At 40.5% G+C, this 21245-nt stretch overlaps 1 protein-coding gene across 1 annotated transcript in view; it reads right to left on the bottom strand.

Moving 5' to 3' along the window:
* RICTOR (RPTOR independent companion of MTOR complex 2) overlaps window positions 1–20750 on the bottom strand; it is a gene marked incomplete at both ends in the record, with an annotated part of 81651 nt that extends 60901 nt beyond the window's left edge. The window contains 3 exons of the mRNA XM_079548564.1: window positions 550–647; window positions 20498–20545; window positions 20702–20750. Coding sequence (XP_079404690.1) covers window positions 550–647; window positions 20498–20545; window positions 20702–20750 — 195 coding nt within the window. The remainder of the gene's footprint in view (window positions 1–549; window positions 648–20497; window positions 20546–20701) is intronic.
* Between the last annotated feature and the right edge of the window lie 495 nt (window positions 20751–21245).

Below are 21245 nucleotides of genomic sequence, written 5' to 3'. Positions count from 1 at the left end.
TAGTCCCATGATCAGGAACTTTCAATTTGCCAAAAAAAAAAAAAAAAAAAAAAACCAACCTCAAATCAGCAATATAGATCACTTAGTGAAAATGATCCTTTAAGTCTTTCTCATTATCAACAATGGAAGTTGACAGCTTTTATACTGAATAAAAGCGTTAACACTGCTCAAGCCGCTGCCTATCATGCTCCCTAATACAGCCCTCCCCCTCACCATGCTTTGTCAGTTAACATCCAGAGAGTCACACATTTCAGATATTTTATTCAATCCTGTGAAGCATGAAGCAATTCTTCAGCTCGATCTGAGCAACTTAATCCCTGAATTAGGAGACAATTCCTAAGCACTACAGCACTACAAAGTCAGTCAGCAGACGCAAATTTCAGCATGACTTTGTATTCACCTGTTTGCTTGTTCTTGTTTATTCCTTCCCTCTCCCAAATCTTGTAAATTTTCACATGCTATTTTATTATACTGTTTGATGAATCTTACAGGCATCTGAAAGAGTACATGCAAAGCATTTTGTCCATCTGACCACATATGAGCACGTACCTTAGTAAAGTTGTTCAAGTGACCTAGTTTCCTCATATTTGATACGCCTTGTAACTTGGCCACATTTTGAAGAATCTCTCTCATATTATCACAGGGTTCTGGAAGAAAGATGGGTTATTAGAAGACAATTCAAAAAAAATCAAATCTAAACATGCATCCAACATACAGTTTCCAAAGCATGGTATTTTCCTCCTCCTAACTAAAAATGCTGCTTGAAGGAAAATGATCTGCATCAGTTGGATTTACGTCTAGGATCAAAGCCAGGTACACCCAAGTTCCTTAAAATAAGTGATGAAGCCTAAAATAGGAGTCTCGCTCCTCTTCAAAGCAGATTTTAATCAACATCTTAGGTTTACAAAAATATTTGTTTAATGACTCAAACTACAGTCTAGTATCTCTTAACTAATTGTTACTCCCTCTGTATTTTAAAGACAATTAGTAAACTCACAGGCTTTCCACTGATGTAAAAAGACATTTTATTACCTCACCACATGACTTTATTTCCTCCCCCTCTCCAAACAGAGTCAGTGGGATTTTTGGAAGAAAAAACTTTTCTGCTCTCCATATTAACAAGATTCAGACACCAGCTGTTGGCCCTATATTTTGCTGAGAAACAGAAAAGGACTACCAAACATGGGAGAAGACATAATATTTTCCTGTCTTAGGGAATAAGACCAGGGGTACACACAGAGTAGGACAAAAAGCACAGAACAGGCCTGGTCACAGAGATGCACACATCTACTATATCAAAATCATCAAGCTCTGTACTCAGCAGAACCCAGTTAGAACAGTTTTTAACAATTTTCTTGATTGCAACATTGTTGTGGATCTTTGATTAGACACTGTATTTTGTGATACCAAGCACTACAATGCTGTCAACAGCACCACAGTTTGAAATAAAATACAAAGGATGGAGACATGAACAACTGAAATCTACTGTTACCAAAAAAAAGAAAAAAAAAAAAAACATTCTTAAGAAAAAGCTTTGAGAGTTCCAAACACTGAACATCTGGAAAGCTGTGTTTCTTGTGCCCAGTGCAAATTTCCAGTGAAAGAAACTTGCTTCCTACCATAGCATAGGCAGCTACAACTAAAGTTGTGGTGTGTTAATAAAACTCTCATACTTCCCCATTCATTCTGCAAGCGTACTTGTATATTTTTCTGTAAGGAAACCAAAAGCAGATATGGAAGAAAGCACCTTCTCACTACCTTTCTATACTGCAAGCTGAATTTGTTACCAGCTTCTCTAGCTCATGATCAGTAAGTTTAAAGAAGCAGACATAACTAGTAATCTGAAGGATGTATTTGGAACATAATAGAGAGCAAAGAGGTTTCAGCAATTCTAGGCAGAATTTATTTAAAAGACAGATGACTACATGGAAGCTCCTTGATTCTGGTATGTAACCCTGTTCTGGATGTCTCAGCTCCTAATGTAGTCCACAGAGATCTCATCTATCAACCTCTGCATCCTAAAAATATTAAATAGCTGCAAGGCGTTCTCTCTAGAGTAAGATGAATCAATTGGTTCAACTACACCGATAACAGGGACTTAAGCTACTATCACACCCTGTAATTAGGATTTTTAAGATTATTTTTATTTTTTAGACAAAGGATCAGCTGGATTTTTAGATGAGGTTGATCCCCACTTAAGGAGCCTGTCAAGCATCACCAGCTTTACACAAAATACCCTCTTCCACAAACCAGCAATACAGAGTTAGCTATCAGGAACAGCCACCCTCTCTTTCCAAATATCATGCACAGTGAAATTAAGCAATAAGCTTTACATTTCAATTGGAACATTTCTTTGTATCTGTTCAGACCCTCCTTTCCTTCTCTGTAACAGGGACAGCAAAATCTTCAATAAAATCATAGGAATTAAGAGAACAAAACTTTTTGTCTGTTCCAAGTACAGGATTATTTTGTACAGCTTACTTTTCCAGGACTTAACTGAGTTTCAGCTGTTTGCAACAAATCAAGTCTTACAGAGAAACGTCAAAGATAAGCAGGTTGGAACAGTTATAGCAGTACAAATAGTTCATACCATAACCCCTAATTTCAAGGGAACACAGAAGAGGAAAACAACTTCCTCATAAGTTGATTTCTCTGAAAATAGTTTAGCTGATTTCTACTTCTTGGCCTGTCATGGGTTTGGACCTGTAACATAACCCCATTTATGCCACAAGAAAGATCAGTAAGAGCAGTCTCTGAGCTCTCCAGAACATTCTATAAAGAACAAATAGAAACAATAGCTTTCCTAAATTAGTAGAAACATGTATGTAATTTCAGATTTTGAAAATGCAGATGGTAACACATGGAAAGTAAACCTCCAAAAATTAAGCTTACCATATGGTCAGAAAAGATATGAGATCACCTAGTAAATTTCTGCTGTATCACTAGGAATAAACATTTCTGTTTGGTTGCCTGATGTTGTGGGCATAACTTGGAACCAAGTAACATGTGCCCTACAAAAGAGTAGACAATGTGGAAATGAAGAAGCTAGGACATGATTACATCATCATGTCCAATTATAACAATTCTGTACCAATGACATACCTCTATAAAATAGCTGCCCAGTTTAAACGTGCAAAATCATTTTATTCTACGCACATGAAAAAGAGCAGTTAGAGTATCTTTTCTAATATCCTTCTCTTTCTGAAACGGTGTAACTCCTACAGACAAGAAGGTTTGATGGAAACCATCTCTGCAGTGCTTAGCAGAGCAGCCAAGTGTTTCCCAGAAACACAGCACTAGCATACAAATACTTTGAAGCAAGATAGGGACCTTAGCAACAGATCTGCAACACTGTGAGAATACAACAGGCATTCCTGCTATCAAGTTGATCATACTAATACAGCAAGTTATCTTGCTCACAGTTTGACAAAATCAAGAGCCAAAGCACTGGAGGAAAAAGAACACCGCAAAAACCAAGACAGTAAAGAAATAAACACTCCTTAAAAGCATACTCTCATCAGAATGAACTAAAGAGTTATTTTGGATCAAACTTGTCCATTGAAGTCTTGCTTTAGTCTTGGGAAGAGTTGTTTCTATTCTGTTTTCTAAGAATTGTGATGTTTTAAATTCAAGAGATATTTATCCGTTTTTTCACGTTCTTTGAAATAGATGATACATTTCCAGGAGTAGAAAGTATATTCAGATATTCCAACAAGTTTTTAAATTAAAAATAACAACAGTAGGAAGGTAGGTAGACCCATTGTTGACATAAAGTAATTTAAACAAAGTAATGTGATTTTATCAGTGGAGATGCAGCTTTTTGCTGTTTTGTCCCTTCCTCTAAAGGGACTTGAAAATAGATAAAATGCACACTGGATTCTCTCAAACAAGCAACAGTACTTTCTATTTATCGAAGATCAGACCCAATACTGCACACCTTATTACCAAAAAGCACCATTCAACAGCCCTAAAGAACAGTTTAGCCCTGACATACAAAAAAGCCCCATGGCACGCAGTCTGAGAATGACCTCCCAGAGAATAAATATCCTGGCCTTTATACTTCATTATCAAGCTTAACAGTACATGTTGGTGTCAGCAAGGACAGGATTTTTTTGTTTGTTTGTTTGTTTAATATCTCATGTCAGACCACTGCGGCAGACATTTCATAGCTTTGATTAATGCACCCTTTCTCCTCAGTATCTCTTGCTTTTCTATCTGAAAAAGATGAAGAGAAGCTACAAACTTTTTAGACCCCCACAGCAGTCTATTATTTCCTCACTTTACCTCATTTATCACTGAGATGCTGACTCATTGTGAGTCAGCCCACAACAACAACAACAAAATATTTTCACATTCTTTCCCATGGTGATTCTGAGGGTGGAGTTGTGCAAAATGACTGAGCCGATCAGAGCTCCCCTCAGACAAAGAATACACAACTCCTTCCCTTACCTTCTTTCCCCCTGCCCTGTCCCCTCTGTAGGATACACCTTATCCTTTACACTACTCTGGCATCTGCCAGCTCCACCTAAAAATGTTTCTGCTTAACTAACTCTGCAGTCTACTTCTCATTCTTTTGGTTGCATTGGTTTTCTGCTGGGTTACTGGACCCAGTCCTGAAGTCATGGAACAAGCTACACAAGTCTCAGATACCGAAACATTCGTAGACAGTGGTGGAACAAAGACATACCCCTTTCAGCTGAAGTGACTCATTAGATAAAAGTCAGGTACTTTATTTTTACCTGCACATCTACACTCGGCAAGTTGTCCTGATCAACATATGGAAAGCCATTGTCTCAAATCTAAAAGCTAAAAGCTTGATAAATACAAAACTTCCAAGCCAGGACATCTGTGTTTTGCAACAGCTTAGCTTTATGATCATTACTGCCTGATTTTCTATGTATCTGTTTTTCCTTTATGGAAGTAGCAGATCTCTATGTTGTGGGTATTCTCATTACACCAAGCACATAGTTCTTAATCCACAGCTGTCTGTACTGAGTAACAGTGCAGCATAAAGTCCAGTACATATCATCTTTAGCCCACAGCAGTACTTGATATTTTAAAAACCCTAGCCTCAACACTTCAGTCACTCTACACCTTAAAGTATTTCACAGATGCATATACATTAAGTCTTCAATGTTGTTTCATAATGTTTGTTCTTAAAAATCCTGTGGCCTTTTAGCATTTGACTCATTTTTTCATCCCTTCAGGACTGTAACAGTTTTTTCCTCAGTGAGAAATCACGATGCATTCTGACAGATCTCATTCTCCTGAGAGTAAATAACATCACCACAGAGCTCCAGTTACACAAAACGCTCCATCCAATGCAGAAATGAAACAGGACCAGCAACAGCTACGTTACCAGGTGTGACATCTCCCTCCTTCCCGACCCTGGCATACATTGCTGACCACATGCACTAGCAGCAAGTCAGTTAATTATTCTGTTATGTATATGCCAATAACAAGCAAACAAGAATGGCAGGCTTTAACATACAAACTCAGTAACTCTGAAGTTAGGCATGAGTTAAACTGAGGAGTGTGTGCTTACATACACATTACCTCTGAGATGCTAGGTCAGTGGCTGAGCACAGAAAACGCAACACGTAACACCAAGTAAACTCAAGTGAAAGACAGCACTATGGCTGCTATCACACATACTAGGATCAAAGTGACAAGAAATGAGATAAGAGACTAAATTTGGCTAAATACTTTTCTTAAAGAAGGAAACTGTACTTAACTGAAGCAAAGCATTTAGTACTTGTGTAAGAACAATGTCACAGGAGACACCTTCCTCATATTACGGGAATGAGATCTTTGTGATCCTTTCCAACCTTAAATGATTCTGTGACCTTACTTAACTTGCACCTCTATGTTTAGTACAGATTTTTTTTTTTTTTTTTTTTAAGACTAACTGCTACATAGTCAAATGCTACAAGGTTGCTTTTGGTGGCTTGTTGAAGAAAAAAATGAAGGAAATATCTATGAACATTAATACACTGTTCTTTGTTTCCACTGACATAGCCATGAGTTATCAGTTATTAAAGCAATGAATTATGAGGAATCTGTTACTAAGAGGTGCCATGCAAGTCTAGATGACAGGCAATCAATCCACTAAAATGGTTTTTGACCATAAATCAAAAAAAAGCAATGAAGTGCCAAAGAGAAATTATATCCATCCACTGTAAACCATTCTAATAATATGAAATATTCTTAATTTACATCCAATTAAACATATGGAAACTATACAGATGAAAAACCAAGTTCAGAGATCAGTGGAAGAAATGACAACTACATAAGAAAGGAAAGAGATAACTTCTGAATTATTGATATGGACACATTGAGAACCAAACTTTGCCAGAATAAAAGAAAACAAGCTAGTGTATGAATGGTACACTTTCAGCCTATGACTTCCAAAAAACAAAACACAGTAATACTGAAATATGCCTTCAATCTAAAGAAAAAACAATTACAGAGAATCATCTCTGCATCTGAACATCACACACATACTACTGTGTTGAAAACAAAGCAGTACAGACTCACTCTATGACTGCAGATAAAACTATTACTTGAATTTCTAAGGTGCCATATGCTTTGCTCTGGTACAAAGTGACATGCAAGTGTTGCTAAGTTACCACCAAAAATTTTAAAATAAAAAAAAAAAATTAAACAATGTATTACAAGCCCTAGGTTTAACAACTGAGAACATTCCCGTAAAAGTAGAGTTCACCAAAAGCAGTGATTCTAGCAGGATGCAAGCACAAATTTAGGTGGTTTCCTATATTTTCCGCAGGTGAACAATACATGAAGCACTCTAGCTTGAATGCAACAGAAAAAGTCCAGATAATGAGAAGAGAAAATAGAAGTACTAAGCTTATTTTCACTCATGCTGCTCAAGAAGTCTAAGAATAAATGAAAGCAGCACAGCAATAGAGAAAGTACATCTGGAGAGATATTAGTTAGCTAAGAAAGCAAAAGAATTGCTCCTCTATTGCAATTAGACAGAAATTAAGCTTCATATTTACAAAAATGTCTAGAAAGCAATACAAGAAACAACATAGAAAAACTAGAATCCAGGAAAAGCGAGGATCTCAGAACAAAAAAGACTTGTATCAGGATTACATTCATGAATTTAACCTCTCATATTTATTTTATTGCATATACTTCTGTAAGTAAACAAGCAAGTAAAGTTTAAGAGCCTATTGTGATTGTACAGACGTCTGCAGATGCAATATATAAACTAATGCAAATTAAATGTTTTTTTAAAAAAAGATTCCCAAGGTGACATTTAATAACATTGCATTAACCTTGAAGTGTGGAGATCAGTTCAAGAAATGCACAATTTTCCAAGTTACCCTCTTAGAATACTATATATCAAACCAATCCATTCCGAACATGCTTGTAGAAAACTCAACCTAAGCATACATTCTCACCCTTGGACTATGTTAATTATTCACAGTATGTCATCTTGTATACTACATTTGTAGACAGTGTTTTTATTTTTACTACTAGAACTCAAGAACAACAGGTTTATATTTAAAATGTTCACAACATTCATAGCATCTAAAGCTCCAACAAAAGCACTGAACAAAGCTGACGGCTTTGCATCACTTAAGTGATGTTGGACTGCTAGAGACAACTTAAAATACCTTTAAACTTTGAACACTGCAAGACATAACCAAAGAAAACCCATTCCAAAGGATAAAAGCAACACTTGCTTTTGATAAACAAGTGATTCTTTAAATGCTTTAGAGTAATATACACGCAATTGTCCTGCATAAGTTTCCTCAAATATTAATTTTGAAAATAAGTTTCAAGTTACGATTACATAAGGTACCAAGATAGGTTTCAAAATTCATTAATTTGTCTGTTCAGCACATTAAGAATTGCTGGAGCTCTCAAACATCAGGCAGATGTGCAAAGAGCCTTACCAATCTACAATCTTCTATATTTCACATACTTTTCTTCCCCACGCAAAACATATTTCCATCTTTCTACAGTAACAGATGAACATGCTAATTATTAAAATCAAGCTGAAATTAGACTCCAAACAGAAGTCCTGATGTTAGTACTTCCTATTAAAATACTGATATACATTCTTCCAGTACATACAGTTACAGTCTAAAAGAATTTGCTCTACCACACAGAAATTCAGATATTAATTAAAAACAAAAAAGGAAAAACAAACTCAACCATGAACTGCTAGAGGCTGGGAAAAGCTCCGTGGCACTGTGACTATGCTCCCGCTCTCCTATTCTCTTTATTGTACCAATTATCTGCTGCCAAAAGCAGGCTGCAAGGCAGGAACAACCCAATACCACAGTTATTTTGTTGAAAAGTTGGTAAAAAGGTAAACAGTTGGAGGACAACCCTTTGCCAGATCTGTAACATTGGTTATGTTATATGGAAATCAAGTTAGTCACAGATTCAAAGAATCCTTAAAGTTGGAAAGGACCTTTAAAAGTCATCTAGTCTGACTCCCTTGCAATGAACAGGAACATCCGCAGCTAGATCAGGTTGCCCGGGGCCAAAATCTCCAGGGATGGGGCAACAATCCCATCTCCGGGCAACCTGTTCCACTGCCTTACCACCCTCACTGTAGAGGAGATTTTCCTTATATCCAACCTAAACCTATTCCCTTTAAGCTTGAAACCATTTCCCCTTATTCTGTCACCACCCTGCTAAAAAGTCTGCCCCCTTCTTTCCTCCCCTTTAGATACTGAAAGGCCGCTCTCAGGTCACCTCACAGCCTTCTCCTGTCCAGGCTGAACAGCCTCAGCTCTGTCAGTCTGTCCTCATAGGAGAGGTGTTCCAGTCCTTGGATCACATCTGTGCTCCTCTTCTGGACATGATTGGTCTATGTCTCTCCTGTACTGAGGACTCCATATCGGACAAGTACCCAGGTGAGGCCTCACGAGCACAGAGAAGAAGGGCAGGATCAACTCCCTCACCCTACTGGCCACGCATCTTTTGATGCAGCCCAGGATATGGTTGGCTTTCTGGGCTGTGAGGGCACATTGCTGGCTCATGTCCATCTTGCCATTCTCAGAACTCCCTGGTTGGTTTTTTTTTGGCAGGGCTGAACTCAGTCCTTTCATTTCCCAGCTTGCATTGGTAATGGGGGTTGCCTCAACCTACGTGCAAGACCTTGCATTTGGATTTGTTGAACCACATGATGTGTACCTGGCCCCAGTGCTCAAGGCTCTCTTGGTCCCTGGTCCCTCTGGATGGCAACCCACCCCTCTGGTGCATCAACCGCACTCAATGGCTTGACATCAATATTTTCTAGATCATGTAATAATTTGAATGGGGGATAAAAGCTTACTGTAATAAAAGAAATTTTATTTAGAAATTTATGTTTAATCCCTCCAACTAATATTCTTCTTTCCTGAATTCTAAAAGGAGAATTCAGGCCAGACATAATTTCTAGTAGCTTTAAAAAGATGTGCACTGACTGCTTCACATCATGCACTACTGTTTGGTTTGCGTATCACGCAAATCTTTCAAAACTACTCAAAGTAATTTTGATGATGCATCTCCTTGAATACTACTGAGCTAACAAGCAGGTTAATAATACTATCACTGACATTAGCAGAAAATTTCTGAAAGGAAGGAACTTGATCATATCTAAGAATATTTTCCCAAGTAGCACTTTAATCCTGTCTGCAAACATTTTAATTTGTTCAAGAACCCAAAAACATAAATGCAGTCCAACTGAATGGCCCTTACTGATGAACTGCAAGGTGCCTGCAGCTGCCCAACGTCCCCAGAAAATTTTGCTCCACAGGGTCTCACGCAATTAGCAATAACTTAACTCCATTACCCTGAGGGGGGATCACCCAGTCTGCTGATAAAGACAAAGGGGCAATTTGTCAATACAGAGAAAGAGCAAACTAATAGCTTCAAATCCAAACATGAATAAAGGTAAACAACTGCAAAATGTAGGTAATTCACAAACAGCACCAACAGCAGCAGGAACTCTTTACACTACGCTGATTGTATGATGTGATTACTACCTCTTCAGAAGACTATAACTAGAAGATTTCTAAATAGCACACAGGATGATGACTGTTAGAAGCTGCAGAGAGGACATTTACTCGCAGTTGTGATTGACTGTTCAAAGCCTTTATTCTCCCCTAACAGTTACTTTCAGAGAAAGGGCAGGAAAAGTCATAATCGCACTGCAGATTTCACAAGAAGATATAAGCACAAATTTTTAAGCGCAGAAGACATCTAATTTAAGGACTTTTCTATGGTGAAATTTTAGCCATCTTGCTGAAGAAACTTGCTAGCCTAACAAATTACATTTAGCCACATTTATGGGAACAGAAAATAAACGTTTTTCTACTTTCCCACTTTTTTTTATTTCACAAAAGAAAATTCCAGCAAGTCTACCTGTGAGAATCACAAACGGTTTGCATAACAGGAGCTGAACACATTTTAAATTCTTTAAGTTTGAGGTTGCTAAAGCTCACTTCTGATATCACATTCAGGAGGTGAAGGAAGAAGATTAATCACAGCTTTATTCTGTTGCCTGTTTTTTTGTGGTTTTTTTTTTTTTTTTTTTTTTTCTCCAGCAGTAATTTTCAGGTAATAGCTGTTCCTGATATCTTCTTTTTGTATGAAGAAACTGTCAATTTTTAAAGCGATATATACTTTCATTATAATCCCTATAAACTTCAACAAGGAAGCCACAGATTAATGCAGCTAAAAAGAAAATAATCATCAAATCTCCATACCAATTACCATATATTTTTATTTGAAAAAATTAATAAAGCTATTCTTTGTTACTCTTTCAGAGTATTTGTATATTTTTCAATTAATTAAGGTCACATTGTTTTGTTTTAAATACCTTATGCCTGCAAACAACTAATTTCTTACTCGTTCTGTAGTGTTACATCAACAGTTGCTGCTCATTTCACAAATATTATATTCCACATAAACTGGGAAATTAAGATGTACCTCTCTCACTTTGACCAAAAAAGTGCTAACTATCTATATCCATTTCAAATGTGGGTAGAGTGTCCCATCCCATTCTCACCATTTTGACATCCTCTTATTGACCCACCAGGTTATTCATATTATCACTAATGAGCAGCCTAAAATTTTCTTAACTTCACATTTCTCCAACTGAAATGGAATTCAGAATCTTTGTTTTTAGTTTATGTCTCACACAATTAAATATATTCAATTTCTACAATAAATAAAAAGAAGAAAAAGAAGAAAAAGATTGCTGAACTGCTGGAAAACACCTTCTTGCCTAAAAGATCACATGTAGCCAAAATAACAAGTAGCACAAAAGCTCATCTTTCAGGAAACTTCCATAAAGTCTCCATCACTCAGTCTAAATTATCAATTAATTTGGATTCCAAGAATATTGCTGTTCAGCCAGAATTTGGACTTGGTCATAATACGTACTCATACATATTCAAGCAACTATTTAGATGCATCTTGGTACACCACTGAATAATACAACAAAAATGTAAGAACATGAGTCCTACACAGATATAATAATTCAGTCAGACAACTACAAAAATACAACTGTAAATAGGATTTTCCTTTCTTTATTTTAAGCCATTTTCTCACTTATTCCTCTTTACCAGCATTCCTCCTCTTCAACAGCTGCAAGGAGTTGGTGAATACTTTCTATACTAACCATGTTCTGAAGTTTTGCTACCTCTTTCTTCTGATCCATTCACACAAGTTTTCCATCACCAAAGCAGATGGTTAACAAATGAAACAACACTGCTTCTAAATGAAGATACTAATTGCAGAGATTTCTAAGCTACAATAAATCAAAACATTTTATTATGAAAGTTCCAAGTGTTCCAGTCAAAGCAGTTTGTCAGCTACTGGCCAGCACTTGTATACAGCTGTGGGATTGTCCCTTCTGCATTGAAAGGGACCATCCCTGAGCTGCTCAGTCTGCAATCACCTTTGTTGTGGAACAAAGCATCTGCCTACTTGCACGCAGTAAAAAAACACTTCCAGTGAAAAGCAAACCTCTTATTTTATGTAATCTATTATGTAGTTTTCAAAGCCTAGTGCTGCATGTTTATATCTTAGTTCTAAGAAAACTAGCCTGTCTTTTGGGTACGTAACATATAATTTCAAAAATTATATGACACAGGCAGCAGTACAATTCAATCTGAAAGATAAAATGCATAACCAATTTTTCAGCAGATTCCCAAAACTATTCAGCTACTATTTCATCATCAACTCCTTACTGCAATGCTGGGATCTGTATGGGATCTAACCAGTTTGTAAATAGCCATTTTTTAATATAAGTTGCTTCTTCTCACTTTTAATGTTGATATTGAGCATCTTCTCTAAGTTGATAAGAAAAAACTTTCAACTTTGCTAGCTAATTGGTAAACTGCTTAGAGATTACAAGATAGGACAAAAGTCTGATGTATTTCTTCCTGGGAAGGCTACTGTTGACATAGCTTCCTTATTCACTGTAATTATGATGAAGGCTGTGCATTTCTTTACATAGCACCTGCCCTGAGTAGGCTCTGACAAAAAAAAAAAAAAAAAAAAAAAAAAAAGCAGAAACTAAGCATTGTGTTAGTCTAAAACAAGGAAGGAAACTAACAATAAAAAGGCAGAAAAGTATTTATGACAAATAATAAAACACTCCTGTCAAGAAGGTAACAGACTAGAGATTTTGGTACTTCAGAAGTTTGTAAGACTCTAACCAGACACCCAAAAAAGGCCATAAAAAGCAGACTATACTGTTGTGAAAACACAGCATTGCTTAAATACCTAAGAACTTACTTATACTAGTATAAATATCAAAACAATCTCTTTTGTCAAATACAAAATGAAATCACAAGATATTAGAATGGCAATTATAATTTCTGCCCTTCAGAAATAAAGTGCTGAGATTTGTAGACCAATTTGAACCACTACAGTGAAAACATAAAATCCACCCATAAAAAACAAACAAATTTTGTGATGCTAAAACTTTTCAAGAAACATGAGTACAGATATTCAAAGACAGTGGAATGCTGAGCTCCTGCAGATACCTTAATACTAAGTATGGATGCAAATCAAGTTTTTAGAATTGCCTTTTCATGACTTTTCCCCCCTCACAGATGTAGATCCTGTTTTCAAGAAATGAAAGTGAAAATACTGTAAAAGCACACACTACCTCAGTAGTTATGAAAAATCTTACCACTGTAAAAGCAATAATATTTTAGAAAGTACAGCCAAAAATATGCAAGTGTTATTAATCTAACCAGGCTACTACACTATACAAATTCCAAAACAATGGCAACTCAAAGGACATGTGTAGATAGTTAAGCGTATGTCTTAATTTTGGAGTGCGTATGCTGAGTCCCCCTAATTCCCCTGCTTTTAAAATCTACCAAAAGGTTACGTGTTGTCTAAAAAGCTATCAGGCTACCATTAGCAATTAGTTCCCCTCTTGAAGTCTAAACTGCTTTAAAAAAATTAAAGCACCTATATTCAAAAACAATGAGGTTGAGAATTGTTCAGACAGCCAGGCACACAAGATAACCCTTCAACTGCTTCCTAGATTGACTCTCCACATCCTTGAGCTGCAAAAAGCTGTTGCTAAATACCTTCTTGCTACTATTACAGCTCTGTTACAGATTCTCAAAGAAGGAAGCAAAAACCAGCTTGCTCTGTGTGATTTGCTAATACAACCATCCTATTACTGTAACCCAACCAATGAAGGCAGACTGCAAAGTAAGGGCAAAAGCTGCTCATACATTTTATTTGGGTATTTTTAAAATCATGTTTTTAGAAGCAGAGGAGCTCTGCTTTTCCATATCCTCAAGCCAGATCATGTATCACAACAGTATGCAAAGAAGAATGGGCAGATCCTCTGTAACAGTCTTGCCATTAAAGCAGAAGACTGCCTCTGAGCCATCAAGAAAGCATACACCACCCAGCATCTCCACGTCTTCCTTACTGCCTTCTTGTAAGGACTCCAAAATCATTCCCCCTCTCAACACACACACACACCCTCCCCCACAACTTAAGCTCTCAATATTAAGCAGGTGGGCAGCATTCCTCTCTGCTTCCTTTTTTACTGATGAAGCAAATTGGAAATGAAGTGGTCACCAAGTCTCAAGCTGAATCTGGAAACAAAACTCCTTCTTTACAACAAAAAGCCTTCTTTAACTACCTTTCAAATAACCCTTGAACCCCCCAACATTTTTGTGGACAGCAAAATGCAAATAGCCTCCTGAGACTTTTGTCCTGTATTCAGTGCATTATAATTTGCCATGTGGACACATGGAATCAGATATAACACAATTTAAAGTGACGTAAGCACAGTGAGAAAGGCAATACATCAAATTTTGTGGTCTAACAGAATTCCCGTGTGTTAGATTGAAATGATGGAGAAGGGAGGGAAAAAAGGAAAACAATATTTTTTCAGATAGCAACATGCCAATTAATTAACTCTCAAGGAGAAAAAAAACCAATTCTCAGCTACTTTATTCATACTTGTCTCTCACTGTAACTAAGACTCAGCACAAAAGCAAATTAGTACCAAAAAAGCTGCTAAATCAAGCAGCATCTTGTAATGCATATTTACCGATTATAAATTGAAGATCGAGAAGGTGCATTTCATTTAATAAAAAGCACAACGTCAAAAAGTGAAGACTGTTACCCTTGAAAAGAAGGAAACTGAGTCATGAACTTGGCTCATCCGTCCTCAGCAGTTCTATCTGCACCCTTCTATCTCGCAAACACAGCAGGGAATAAACGACCTCTGGAAAGCTCCTGATAGACACTGCAGGCTCAGAACTACAGGAACACACACAAATATGGGGCTCTCTTGAACAAAGCACATAAAAAGGACGCCGCCTACAGATAAGGCACTATAAAGAATAGTTCTCATTCAGACTGCCAGAGCCCATACAGCAGCTAATAGGCCCCAAAGCAGGGGTGTGGGTCACAGCAGCATAAGGCAATACTGAAGCAGTAACCAATTTTCAAAATCCGTTTGTAAGTAAATTCTGTAACAGACAGGAGCAAAGCAAGAAATATTACACAAGTCTTGCAGAACGTCTAGAGCTCTGGGAGGTATAGGAGCTCACAGGTTCAGCTAGGAACCCCTGCAAAACAGTTAGGAACTAAGATGAGTTATGCTAACAGTATGAAATGCTTGCAGCACAGTTACAGACACGACCACAAACAGACTCAAAGCAAGAATTCCTACTGAATGCGATAACCTGGTCAATAATTCCAATTGTCCTCTCTGGCCTTAAGTAGTTAGGAGTTTGATTTCAGGAGTCTAATTAAACCAGTCTGCCTCATCCCATCACTAATTCCTTCCAGATGACTGCAATGGGAGTTGCGTTACTGGTGAATCTGTCCTCCTTTTCCTCTTCTATTCTGAGAAGGTAATATAACACAAGGCCAAAAGTTGAGTATACAATGAATCCCAATTAATAATTTAATTTTATAATCAAATGATGAGTCAATATATATCCTTAAATAGTCAAACACAACCAGTTTAACCTATATCTTCACATTTTTACCTTCGCTGTACCAGTACATTGCCCAACCTTATTTGTGCTAGGGATTATTTTTCCAGACCTGACCATGTTTTCAGAAAATTGATTTTATAGGGAGAAAAGGGGTTAAGAAAACCATTGTCACCACATAAGATTCATTGGAATTGTCTTAAAAGAATAGCCTGACCTGAGCAACAGAAAACTTTCAAAAAACAAACAACAAATCGCAAACTCTACACCACTATGTTTAACAGCTCAAACACACAATGCACCGCAATACAAAGCACCTTTCATAAACATTACAGTACCATTTTTGAAAATGAAGAATGCTAAAAAGTTCCAAGGAGTGAAATTCACTATACTAGGCATGATAAAATTAACATAACAAGAAAACTACATGGTGCGTTCTGGGAAACACTGGTAACCCCCAAGCAACAGCAGCAGACAGGAACAGACAGATAAGGAAAAGACAGATCAACTCTGCATGCAGCAAGGTATTCTTGGAGTACTCTGCACTAAAAGATAGAAAGAAGCAGAACCCAAAGCAGCATAAGCAGGGCTAGCACTCTCCCTTCATCTATTCTTAGTTCTGAAATACTTCACATCAGCACTGGCCCCCTACACCGTCCACAGCTATGAACTACTAAAGGTCTGACTCGTAGAGAGGAAAAAAGATGTGGCTTACATGAAAATCTGCTTAACACAAGGCAACACCAATCGGAATTCACATAATAACAAGGAGATCACTGTAGCTAAAATATATGGTTGATGCCTTGTTGGTGGCAATTTTCTACTTCACCCAACTCAGATACTCCAGGTTACACAAAGTTAGCTGGGGAAACAAAGAACAATGGAATATTATTTTAAGTTACTAAAAATGTGAGCCATGTGGGAAAACTATGCCATCAGCATCAACAGAGTCAATCTAAACAGTATAACTATACAGAAGTATGAGAATTTAAAATATTTAAACTAATTGCTTATATAACTATTCTAACAGTAGGAAAAAGAACATGCACTGTGTGTTCAGTGAGGCAATCAGACTATCATCTAGCTTAATTAGCTGATCACTGAGACATTTTCATTTGTATTTTAGCTTTATATTCAAAATTCTCTATATCATTACTGGCCAGTGTTTTTGCCTAAACCAACCAAATCCTTTACTTTTGGTAAGGGTTACCTGTTACCAGTAAGAGTCTCACTGGATCTACAGGTGGCTTAAAATACCTCATGGAAGAAAAAAAAAAAAAACCCTTACTACAGATGCCTTTTGAATTGAGTAAAAGATCTCCAACAGATCTAAAAGTTACCACTCCAGCATTTAAATTTTGCAGAAGAACAATACACATCAGAACAACTCAGTGTTACACAATGTAAAAAGGTTACTAAACACATTCATTAAAATCCTGATTCCGTAAATTTCACAAACAGATAACACTACTTACAGTAACAGCTGTGTCATGTGTTTGGACAGTTTAGGCCTTCATCCCACATTCTGTTGATGAAGCTACACTGGCTTTAATGTTAAAGACACTAAAACAATTGTATCCATGCCATGATGTGGAGGTAGAACACAAGACCCTGCTCCTTTAAACTGAAAAGAACTCAGAACTTTTCCCAAGAACTAAATGTACTTCTAAATAAGATACATACAGGCACAGATAGCTTTCAGTCCAAGGTACATCATAAAACCACTTAAGAATAAAATTTTAAAAATAAACATCAGTTTAAAAAAAAAAAAAGAACAGAATTAGAGGTGAAACTGTTGATATGGTTAACTCCAAGCCAAAATTATTATAGATACTGCCAGTATTCATACTTTCTTTACACGGAATCACACACTGAATCATTAAGGTTGGAAAAGACCTCCAAAGTTATCCAGTTCAACTGTCCACCTACCACCAATACTGCCCACTAAACCACGTCCCTCAGTATCACATCTAAAAGTTTCCTGAATGCTTCCAAAGATGGTGACTCAACTGCCTTCCTGGACAGCCCTTTCCAGCCCCTGCCACTCTTTCAGAGAAGTTTTTCCTAACATCCAGTCTGCATCTCCCCTTGTGCAACTTAAGGCCACTCCCTCTAATCCTTTCACTGTTACCTAGAAGAGGCCAACCCCCACCTCACCACAAACTTCTTTTCAGGTAGTTATAGAGCAATAAAGTCTCCCCTGAGCATCTTCTTCTCTACACCAAACAATCCCTCAGCTGCTCCTCCTAAAACTTGTGCTCCAGAGCCTTCACCATCTTTGGTGCCTTTCTCTAGACATGACAGAATCACAGATCACAGAATCACACAATGGCCAGGGTTAGAAGGGACCTCAAGGATCATGAATCTCCAACCTCCCTGCCACAAGAAGGGCCACCAACCTCCACGTTTAATGCTAAACCAGGCTGCCCAGGGCCCCATCCAATCTGGCCTTGAACACCTCCAGGGACAGGGCATCCACAACCTCTCTGGGCAGCTTGTTCCAGTGCCTCACCACTCTCTGGGTAAAGAATTTCCCCCTGATGTCCAACCTCAATCTCCCCTCCCTCAACTTAAAACCATTTCCCCTTGTCCTACACATACCAACCCTTTCAAAGAGTTGATTCCCCTCCCCTCTGTAGGCTCCCTTTAGGTACTGAAAGGCTGCAATGAGGTCACCCCACAGCCTTCTTTTCTCCAGGCTGAACAAGCCCAGCTCCTTCAGCCTGTCCTCATAGGGGAGGTGCTCCAGTCCCCTGATCATCTTCATGGCCCTCCTCTGGACCCTCTCCAACAGCTCCCTGTCATTTTTGTACTGAGGGCTCCACACTTGGATGCAGTATTCCAGATGGGGCCTCACAAGAGCAGAGTAGAGGGGGACAATCACCTCCCTGTCCCTGCTGGCCACCCCTCTTCTGATGGAGCCCAGGATACCATTTGCCCTCCGAGCCGCAAGAGCACACTGTTGGCTCATATTAAGTTTTTCATCCATCAGGACCCCCAGGTCCTTCTCCACAGGGCTGCTCTCAAGGACTGCTCTTTCCAGCCTGTACAGATGCCTGGGATTCCTCCAGCTCAAGTGCAAAACCTTGCACTCTGCAGCGTTGAACCTCTTCATGTTCACCCGGGCCCACCTTTCTAGCCTCTCGAGGTCCCTCTGAATGGTTTCCCTTCCTTTCATCGTGTCAAATGCACCACTCAGCTTGGTGTCACCACAAACTTGCTGAGGGTGCACTCGATTCTGTCATCAATGTCACTGATAAAGATGTTGAAGAGCACGGGTCCCAAGACAGACCCCTGGGGGACACCACTCGTTACCGGCCCCCACCTGGACATAGAGCCATTGATGACCACTCTCTGTCTGCGGCCTTTCAACCAGTTTCTCATCCATCGAGTGGTCCACCCATCAAATCCACATCCCTCCAATTTGGAGATGAGGATGTGGTGGGGACCATGTCAAAGGCCTTGCTCAAGTCTAGGTAAATGACACTGGTCACCTTTCCCTTATCCACCGATGCCATCACTCCATCATAGAAGGCCACCAGATTGGTCAAGCATGACCTTCCTCTGATGAAGCCGACCCAGGGCCTTGATGTCTTTCTTGTACTGAGGGGTCCAAAACTGAACACAGTACTCAAGACAGGGACTCAGCAGAGCTGAGTAATGGGGACAACCACCTCCCTGCTCCTGCAGGTTACACTATTTGTGATGCAAGTCAGGATGTTGCTGGCCTTCTTGGCCATCTAGCTCACGTTCAGCTGAGCATCAATCAATGCCCTCAAGTCCTTTTCCCCCCTGCACTATTTCTGCCACTGTGTCTCAACCCTGTAGCATTGTCTAGGGTTGTTATGACTGAACTGCAGGATCTAGCAATTGATTTTGTTGAACTTCATCCCATTGGCCTCAGCCCAGCGACCCAGACTGTCCAGATCCCTCTGTAGAGTCATCCTACCCTGAGTCATGTCAACATCTTCCTCCTAGCTTGGTGTCTTCTGCAAACTTCCTGAGGGTGCAATCAATGCCCTCATTCAGGTCATCAATAAAGATATTGAACAGGACAGGCCTCACTACTGACCCCTAGGGAACACCACTTGTAACTGATCACCAGCTGGATTTAATTCCATTCACCACCACACTGGGCCTGGCCATGCAGCCAGTTCTTTACCCAGCAGAGTGTACTTGTCCAAGCCGTGGGCTGCCAGCTTTGCCAGGAGAATACGGTGGGAGACAGTGTCAGACTTTGCTGAAGTCTAGGTATATCAAAATTTCACAGCCCTCTTTCATCTCATCGATTACGTTACTTCCTTGTCTAGCTCCTTGCAAAATGGACCTATTCATGAGAGCAGCTGCCTCGGCGCCGAGCAATAAAGCTCCTACTTTATCCCATGCCTCAGGTGCAGATCTTCTATCCACAGGAGGTTTGCTGCTGCTGAAGGCAGTTTGTTTCCTGCATTTATCCTGCTTCTTGGAAGAGCCCAGCATGCAGCAAGACAATGCATTCAGGTATAGAACAAGCTGTTATTTGTCTAAGCGGGAACTAGTTAATGTGTAGCACGTTATTGTTGTTTCCTTCCTCTCGTCCCCCGCGTACTTCCGAGAGCAGCGGGTAGCAAGGCATGTCGGCACACAAGCGGCAGACGAACGTCCCGATCACCGCAGCGGGGTCCTCCGAGCGGCTAACTCAGCCGCAGCAAAGCTACGCGTGCGGCCGCGGGAGCAGCAGTGGGGTTCCCTCAGGGCGCCCGCCCGGCCCCAGGCTGCGCCGCGTCTCCATTCGCGGCCGCGGCGGCGCCCCCGGGTCTGCCCCACCGCCTCCTCAGGGTACGGGTCCGCGCACAGGCTTCCGCCCGCGGCCGATCCCGCTCCCCACGGCCCGCCGGCAGCCCCCGCCGCCTCGCTCCGCTCTCCCCGCCCCGCTCCCCGAGCCCCTTGGTGCGGCCGCAAGGCCCCGCGGTCGGCCCCGAGCTGCAGGCCGCTTCCCCTCGGCGGGACGCGTCCAGAGAACGGGCGGCGACCAGCCCCCCCGCGCCCCCGGGCCGTACCTCGGCTGAGATCGAGGGGGACGTTCTCTTCGCCGCTGTCGTTGCGACCTGCGGGGACGGGGACAGTAAGCGGAGAGAGAGTTAGGCGGGCGGCGAGAAAAAAGACGAGGGAAGACAGAAGGAAGCGGAGGGGGGGAGGAGGGCGGGTGAGAGGGGCGGCGGGGCGCCGGAAACCGGGCGGCGCGGCCCGGCCGGACACCTTACCTCGAATGCGGAGGTGCCTCAGCGAGCGGGCGCGGAGGCTCACCGCCATGTTTACGGCCCCGCAGTCACAACACCGGAAACCTCGCCCGCTCTCGCGAGAAAAATCCCGCGGAGCCGCCACGGCCGCGTACGGCGCCTCCGCCCCGCCCCATGCCGGCCCCCCACCCACCCTCCCGTCGCGCTGCCGGCGGGAGCGGCGCGGGGGCGGCTGAGGGGAGGGAGGTGGCCAGAGAGCCCGGGCCGTCAGCGCCAGCCTCGCGGGGTGGGCCGGGCCGGGCCCAGGAGAGGGGGGTTCTGGTTGTTTTTTTTTTTGGTTTTTTTTTTTTGAGGTTTTCATGTTCGCTTTTTCTTTCCCTAGAGCTGCACTTGCCCCGTGTTGCGGTGGTGGCTCGGGGGATGACGAGTGGCAGTGCGCGCAGCGGGTGTGCGCATCAGTGAAGAACAAAAAGGAAAATATTATCCCTTCCTTGCTCTGTTTCAGTCGCAGTGGGTCTCTGCGGTCTCAAGCGTGGATCTGTTTATTTCCTCGAGATCTGTTAATAAA

This window comes from Tetrao urogallus (assembly GCF_951394365.1).
Source record: "Tetrao urogallus genome assembly, chromosome: Z".
Taxonomy (NCBI): Eukaryota; Metazoa; Chordata; class Aves; order Galliformes; family Phasianidae; genus Tetrao; species Tetrao urogallus.
Note: the sequence above shows the minus strand (reverse complement) of the source record. Positions and strands in the feature narration are given on the sequence as shown.